An 8511-nucleotide genomic window follows, 5' to 3' on the forward strand; every position below is an offset into this window, starting at 1 on the left:
ATCGTTAGGCATATAACTCAGGTATTACTAAGCATTCTCCTAACTTCTTGGAATACCCCTCAGGCAGAAGCCTGAGATATCTTTTTTTTTTTTTTTTTGGCATTAGTAAACTTTAACGTGCCCTTTTCAGAACCAAACAGATCAAAGATTAAAAAAGCAAAGTCATAAATTAAATAAATATCAACAACAATAAAAATAAAAGTCAGAGGAAATATGAAATTAAAATAAATAAAATTTAATAACAAAAGGCCTGAGATATCTTGAGATGCCTTCCAAGTGCTATGAGTCTATTGAAAATGATTTTTTTTTTGAAGATGTTGGGGGTAGGAGTTTATTAATTTATTTATTTTTGCTGTGTTGGGTCTTCGTTTCTGTGCGAGGGCTTTCTCTAGCTGTGGCAAGCGGGGGCCACTCTTCATCGCAGTGTGCGGGCCTCTCACTATCGCGGCCTCTCGTTGCGGAGCACAGGCTCCAGACGCGCAGGCTCAGTAGTTGTGGCTCACGGGCCTAGTTGCTCCGCGGCATGTGGGATCCTCCCAGCCCAGGGCTCGAACCCGTGTCCCCTGCATTAGCAGGCAGATTCTCAACTACTGAGCCACCAGGGACGCCCCGAAAATGATTTTAAAGGTTAGAATACGAGGAGAAAATGGTTGTGGGAAAGCAAGATTGGATTACAAAGGTGCAGGAAATAACTTTGAATGCAGGGCCAGAGGGAAGGAAGGATGCAGGACTGCAGGATTGGAAGGGGACCTGGGCACTTCCAGGGGTACGGTGGGGTGGAAGACACATGTGGTCCCCAAAGCCCCACACTGCCACCTACCTTCTTCAACCTTATCTATTGTAATTTCACCTTCTCGCAGTCCTCTTGTCCTCTCCCAAATTAAAACAAAATATGAGAATGCTGATGGATGTGAGCAAAGAACAGAATATCTTGCAGAGGGCATTTTGATGCAGTTACTGGTCCAGTACTCTGGACCCCTTATCCCAATCCTCCTCTACTGATTTAAGGCAGTTCCAGTATCCGTATGTTCAAAGACAAAGTACTGCAAACGCACATCTTTTAGGAGGTGACTCTAAACTGTCAGGATTATGGCAGTGATGTGACCCACTAGGTGTTGCTTTTTTCTCTGAAAGGTTTTGCTTATTTCAATACTAGGTGTCATTTCCCTAAGCTTTGTCATCCAAGATTAAACCTTTCAACACATTAACATCCAGCCCACCTCAAGCTGAGATAAAACCCAGGCTACGTGGTTTGTCCTTCTTTCCCCTTAACCCAGAGCTTCTCACAGTTGTTGTCAGTTCAGAGCAGGAAGCCCAGGGAACCCCTTCCTCTTGATGTTTTCTTGCCACAGGAAGTTCTACTCCGAACATCTCAGGCAATCGGGCCATTTCATGTTTAAGAGTGCTTTTTCCACACTCACAGCTTTACCCTCCAAAGCTGTTAGGTGTCCTATTTTATTTTATTTATTTTTTTTTTTTTTTATTTTTTTTTCTTTTTGCGGTATGCGGGCCTCTCACTGTTGTGGCCTCTCCCGTTGCGGAGCACAGGCTCCGGATGCGCAGGCCCAGCGGCCATGGCTCACGGGCCCAGCCGCTCCGCGGCATATGGGATCCTCCCAGACCGGGGCACGAACCCGTATCCCCTGCATCGGCCGGCGGACTCTCAACCACTGCGCCACCAGGGAGGCCCAGGTGTCCTATTTTAAATCAAAACTGTTCTGTTGGAATAAATACACAGTTTTTATTCCCAAAACACCAACAAGGTTGTCAAAACTTGCGAAAGTAAAGAGAAGGGACATTTTCACTCCTGGGGACAGCTCCCCCGGCTGCATACAAACTGCACCCTTTCATGCGGAATTTTAGACACACTTCCAAACAGAACTGGGCAAGGGGGTATTTCGAAAGTCAGGTAAACGTTCTCAGTGATGAAGACAAAGGAGGCACCCGTGTTGACTTCTTGATAATAGGTAACAGAAAAGTCATTCAGACATCAATTTTTAACAAAATCCAAGTAAACTTACCATAATTTCTCCAGATTCTCCGGAAACACTCCTCTGTGAAAGGAAGTTGGATAATCATTCTTCAGAAGCGTGTTGCTTATTATCTTGAGGGCAAAAACTGTTTTCTCAAAATATACTTTCTCAGAAGATATTTTTTCCTTCAGTGCTGAGCTATAACTCATTCACTGGAACCAAGACATAATTATCATATATTCTTTTTTTTTTTTTTTTTTTTTTTTTGCTGTACGCGGGCCTCTCACTGCTGTGGCCTCTCCCGTTGTGGAGCACAGGCTCCGGACGCACAGGCTCAGCGGCCATGGCTCACGGGCCCAGCCGCTCCGCGGCATATGGGATCCTCCCAGACCGGGGCACAAACCCGTATCCCCTGCATCGGCAGGCGGACTCTCAACCACTGCGCCACCAGGGAGGCCCTTATCATATATTCTTGAATGCTACTTTCCCACTGGTGTGTTTCTGTGAACAAATGTCTCTGTCACTTTTTGGCTGCATACCTATCATCCTTTGATACAATGCTAAAACCTATGTTTTCTAATGAAAATGTCCAACCAAACTTAAGCTGAGTAGCACAGATCACCTTTATCCTGTCTATTTGTCTGATTGATTGTTTTCTCAGCAGCAGAGTCTTTCTTCAAAGCCAGGCAGTGGGAAGGCATGTCTGTCTCTTCCACTAGATGAAGCTACATGGGAGCAGAGACTTGGTTGCGTTTCCTCCTTGGTGTAGCCCGAGTCAAGCATGGTGGAAAATTCTGTACTCAACCGCTATGCTAGAGAATTACAGTAAGTCCCCTACATACGAACCTTCAAGTTGCAAACTTTTGAAGATGTGAACGTGCATTCCATCAATGTCAGGTATGAGTGAAATTGCAGCTTGCCCTCCATCTCCTACTTCTGACGGTCCTTCAGCTCTACCATCTCCCACCTCCTCTCCCTCCTCCAGGCAGTCACTCTCCTTGCCTGTTCACTCGACGCAGCCCCTTTACGCCAGCTACTGTACTGTACTACCGTACTTTTCAAGGTACTGTGCTGTAAGATTAAAAATGTTTTCTTGGGACTTCCTGGTGGCGCAGTGGTTGGGAGTCCGCCTGCCAGTGCAGGGGACATGGGTTCAAGCCCTGGTCTGAGAGGATCCCACATGCCGTGGATCAACTAAGCCTGTGTGCCACAACTACTGAGCCTGTGCTCTAGAGCCCACGAGCCACAACTACTGAGCCCATGCGCCACAACTACTGAAGCCCGCGCACCTAGAGCCCGTGCTCCACAAGAGAAGTCATGGCATTGAGAAGCCTACACACCACAATGAAGACCCAACGCAGCCAAAAATAATAAATCAATTAATTTAAAAAATTAAACTTAAAAATTATTTTAAAAGTTTTATTTTTTGTTTGTTTTTTATGCATTATTTGTGTGAGAAGTATTATAAACCTATTATAGTAGGCTTATAGCCGATTGTGTTAGTTGGGTACCTAGGCTAACTTCGTCATGCTTACGAACAAATTGGACTTGCCCAACGTGCTCTCGGGACGGAACTCATTAGTATGTAGGGGACTTACTGTATCCACATGAATGACTGTCCTGTGGGCATGGAAAACTGACTGGCTTTAGAGTGATGGGTGAACCTTTAATGTCAGATGGATTTTAAAGTAATAATTAAGGTGTGGGATATTAGTTTTGCTTGCCTGATTTGGGGTGAGTTGAAATTTTAGGGGGTATTATGTGACATAGCGAAGCCAACGACTGCCTTCTTCTAGACTTTTTTTAATTGGAGCATAGTTTATTTATTTAGTTTTGGCTGCATTGGGTCTTCGTTGCTGCACACAGGCTTCTCATTGTGGTGCCTTCTCTTGTTGTGGAGCACCGGCTCTAGGCGCGTGGGCTTCAGTAGTTGTGGCTTGCTGGTTTCAGTAGTTGTGGCTCATGGGCTCTGGAGCGCAGGCTTAGCAGCTGTGGCGCACGGGCTTAGCTGCTCCGCGGTATGTGGGATCTTCTGGGACCAGGGCTCGAACCTGTGTCCCCTGCATTGGCAGGCAGATTCTTAACCACTGCACCACAAGGGAAGCAGTGTTAGTTTCAGGTGTATAGCAAAGTGATTTGGTTATACCTACATATATAACTATTCTTTTTCAGATACTTTTCCCTTATAGTTTATTACAAAATACTGAGTATATTTCTCTGTGCTATACAGTAAGTCCTTGTTGGTTATCTATTTAATTTTATTTATTTTTTGGCCGTGCTGCACGGCTTGCATGATCTTAGTTCCCCAACCAGGGATCGAACCTGTGCCTCCTGCAGTGGAAGCGTGCAGTCCTAACCACCGGACCACCAGGGATGTCCTGGTTATCTGTTTTATATGCAGTAGTGTGTATCTGTTAATCAACTTCCTAATTTATCCCTCTCCCCCTTTCCCCTTTGGTAATCCTAAGTTTGTTTTCTATGTCTGTGGGTCTTTTGGACTTTTTTTTTTTTTTTTTTTTTTGTGGTACGTGGGCCTCTCACTGTTGTGGCCTCTCCCGTTGCAGAGCACAGGCTCCGGATGCGCAGGCTCAGCGGCCATGCCTCACGGGCCCAGCCGCTCTGCGGCATGTGGGATCTTCCCAGACCGGGGCATGAACCCGTGTCCCCTGCATTGGCAGGCGGACTCTCAACCACTGCGCCACCAGGGAAGCCCTCTTTTGGACTTTTTGAATGCAATTCCCAATGATGACGTTTTCCCTTTTATATGAAGACCCTGACGTGAGGACTTGCCTATTGGGTTTTAATATTATCGGTCTACAAAAAGCCTGGACTTGCAGCAGGTCAAAAATTCATACCCACACAAAAGATGTCATAGGTCAGCTTAGAGTTGCTTCCACAAATACCTCCTTTTTTAGCACCTGAGCTCTACATGGGAGAAGCCAAACCCTTCTTAGCCCCCTGGAGAACTCTCCCCATGAGTTAGAGCATTTTGTCTGTGCCATTGCTGGCATCTGGGAGGAGACCGCCAGCATGGTCAGGTCCCTGAGCAACTCCCCAGGACAGTAGGGACCGTGACTAGGCAGGAGAGCATGTGTGGCCCCAATAGGAAGTGTCCTAAGAGGAAATTCTTCCAAACAAAGCAGTAAAACTATCCCATAATCTTAAACTTTGAAGAAAACAAGTAGCAATGTATTCTCTAAGGGACCAAGGTGACCATTACAGTTTGAAGATGAACAGACAGCCATGTGGAGGCTTCCCTTTATTTCAGCTGGACAGTGTTTCCCCGGGGTGTAAAACCACCAGACTCTTTGCTGCTAAAAAAACATGCGCTTGAGAAAATGTAGCAAAAATCATCTCAATCCTTTTCTTATTTCTTCAATCATGATCTCTTTCACTTATTTTCCCTTTTGGAACTGAGGTTTACTGTACCTGGTACCTCCGGTTGTCTGGCACAAATTGAAATTTGCCTGGGGCCAGTTCCACAAGGTCTCCATATTCTGCAAACTTAAAAAAGAATTTAGGATGTTTATTTCTATCAACAAAAAACAGGGAGCTGGTGACAGGCATAAGGTACTGTATTCAATATATTATTTTGTCTTGTTTTCTATATCTCTGGGCGATCTCATTTTTTCACACAATGATTTTTTTTTAATTGAAGTATAGTTGATTTACAATGTTTCAGGTGTACAGCAAAGTGATTCAACTATACATATACATATAATCTATTCTTTTTCACTATCTTTTCCCGTACAGGGTATTACAGAGTATTGAATAGAGTTCCCTGTGTTATATATACAGTAGGTCCTTGCCATTTATCTATTTTATATATAGTAGTGTGTATCTGCTAATCCCAAATCCCTAATTTATCCTTCCCCCCTTTTCCCTTTAGAACTGTTAAGTTTGTTTTCTGTGTCTGTTACGATGATTTTTTTTTCTCTCTAGTTGCGGAGAGCAGGGGTTACTCTTCATTGCAGTGTGCGGGCTTCTCACTGCGGTGGCTTCTCTTGTTGTGGAGCATGGGCTCTAGGCATGCAGGCTTCAGTAGTTGTACTACATGGGCTCACTACTTGCAGCACGCGGGCCCTATAGCACTCGGGCTTCAGTAGTTGTGGCACACGGGCTCAGTAGTTGTGGCTCGCGGGCTTTAGAGCACAGGCTCAGTAGTTGTGGTGCATGGGTTTAGCTGCTCCGTGGCATGTGGGATCTTCCCGGACCAGGGCTCGAACCTGTGTCCCCTGCACTGGCAGGCAGATTCTTAACCACTGTGCCACCAGGGGAAGTCCCTACAATGATTTCTTTAATATATTTGTTTGCCAGTTACATCTCAGAGGTGAGTAAATGAGAGTATCTCCAAATTTGCTGGAGGCAGGAGTTCATTTCTGAGTTTGCCTGAAGATGATGGGATATCCAAGTAGGGGTTACAGTAGCCCAGTGATCAGGTAGGTGCCTGGCAGAAGTACTGGGTAGACCTTGGGGGCATCAGAGGTGTCTTACTAGGTAAATGTGGACCATTATCCATTGAGTTAGAAATGGTGATGTGAAAGGAATGCCAGTAAGTGACTGAAAAAGCACAAACACATTTGGATATCTTGCCTCCAACTCCTGGCTTCATCAATGAGATTTCCAACATACTCTGGTAGTTTTTAAAGTGTTAGAAAATATGATAGTTTCTAGGCAGATAGGGTGATTTCTTTTTCTTGCAAATATGCCATCCTGTTCTTTGGCATCTTTGTAGGTAATCCACTCTGTAAGTAGCACAAGCCGCTGCGCCTTCTAGGATATTCCCAGAATACATGCTGCTTTTCTGGCATCAAAATAGCTCTTGGGGCTTCCCTGGTGGAGCAGTGGTTAAGAATCCGCCTGCCAATGCAGGGGACACGGGTTCGAGCCCTGGTCCAGGAAGACCCCACCCACCCCGCGGAGCAACAAAGCCCATGAGCCACAAATACTGAGCCTGCGCTCTAGAGCCCGCGAGCCACAACTACGGAAGCCCGCACGCCTAGAGCCCGTGCTCTGCAACAAGAGAAGCCACCGCAATGAGAAGCCCGTGCACCGCAACGAAGAGTAGCTCCTGCTCGCCACAACTAGACAAAGCCCGCGTGCGGCAGCAACAAAGACCCAACGCAGCCAAAAGTAAATAAATAAATAAATTTATTAAAAAAACAAACAAAAAAAGCTCTTGTATGACTTTCAGCCCAAGACTTTCAATACGTTGGGGATGATCAAGGGTCTGAAGTGAAGACCTTGAGCTCCCCAGGAGTTTGGGACTGACATGTACACACGGCTATATTTAAAACAGATAAACAACAGGGACCTACTGTACAGCACAGGGAACTCTGCTCAATATTATACAACAACCTAAATGGGAAAAGAATTTGGAAAAGAAGAGATACATGTATAATTGAATCACTTTGATGTATGCCTGAAACTATCACAACACTGGTAATCAACTACACTCCATATAAAATAAAAAGTTGAAAATCCTTATCACAAGGGGAAAAAACTGTAACTATGTATGGTGAGAGATATTAAAGCCATTGTGGTGATCATTTTCCAATATATACAAATATTGAATCAAAAAAAGGGTAAATACAGGTTCCAGTAATTATAATAGTGAACACATCTATTCAGATTAATTTTATCATGAATTTCCATTCCACACAGAATACTGTCCTTGAATAGCAACAGGTAACAGGTTATTTACCAAGCTAACATATGGGGCCGACAGCAAGGAAGTCTTCTGGAAGTACTTACTTCTGAAAGTCCGTTAGTGGGGATTTCGAAGCCCTGTGATTCAGAAAGGAGGAAGCAGACAAGAAGGCACATGAGCCCCTCCATCGTGCTAGGTTGCTCTGCCCAGCTCTCCAGCGCCGGGTCTGGGAGGAGCCCACTGCTCCCTGAACCACGATCAGAGGGACAACAGAGCCGTACAGTTGGTTTTCAAAAAGAGAATTGAGAGAAAAGAGAAGACAGCTCTCAAACTTTGTTCCAAAACAGGACAAATATTTGTTCTGGAGTTCAAACTTAAGCTGGGGGGGTGGGGGAGTGGATCACATACCCAGAGGTTATTCAAACAGCAGAGCTGGGGGCGGTCCCTGGGCTGTGAGAGCAAGGCAGCGTCGGACAGATGTGCAGTGTTTTTTTTTTCCTTTTGCTGATTTCTGTTCATCTTAAAATCAGAGAGACCTAAGATCAGCATCATCTTCTTTGAAAGACCAGGTGAGGCACGTGACTGAGAAATCGAGTCAGAGAGGAAAAAGCTAAAGTGAAAAGCTTCTGGAAACAGAAGGCTTTGGTTTAAGTGAAAGCAGGAGGAATTTAGGAAAAGTGGGAGAAGAAACCCCACGGTTTTCTGAGCAAAGCACTCACTGGCAGTGTTTCTTCCTCTCCCTTTGAAAACCAAGAACCTATTTCATGAGAGAACTGGGCAAGTAGCAGTGTGGGAGGTTAGGCACCCCTTCCTTCAGCAAGGAAGTTTCAGGAACCTCTTTGATTAAGAGAACAGAGTCTGTTCTGGCTGCCCCTGGTCAGCCTCACT

At 45.1% G+C, this 8511-nt stretch overlaps 1 protein-coding gene across 1 annotated transcript in view; it reads right to left on the reverse strand.

The window, feature by feature from the left end:
* The window catches only part of ITIH2 (inter-alpha-trypsin inhibitor heavy chain 2), a 39043-nt gene extending 31121 nt beyond the window's left edge, over positions 1-7922 (reverse strand). Inside the window, exons 1-3 of the mRNA XM_082618474.1 lie at positions 7728-7922; positions 5403-5477; positions 2022-2054 (exon numbers count right to left, since the gene is read on the reverse strand). Coding sequence (XP_082474600.1) covers positions 2022-2054; positions 5403-5477; positions 7728-7811 — 192 coding nt within the window. The 5' untranslated portion in view covers positions 7812-7922. The remainder of the gene's footprint in view (positions 1-2021; positions 2055-5402; positions 5478-7727) is intronic.
* Positions 7923-8511: the final 589 nt, after the last annotated feature.

Source organism: Mesoplodon mirus (genome assembly GCF_964341445.2).
Source record: "Mesoplodon mirus genome assembly, chromosome: 4".
NCBI lineage: Eukaryota > Metazoa > Chordata > Mammalia > Artiodactyla > Ziphiidae > Mesoplodon > Mesoplodon mirus.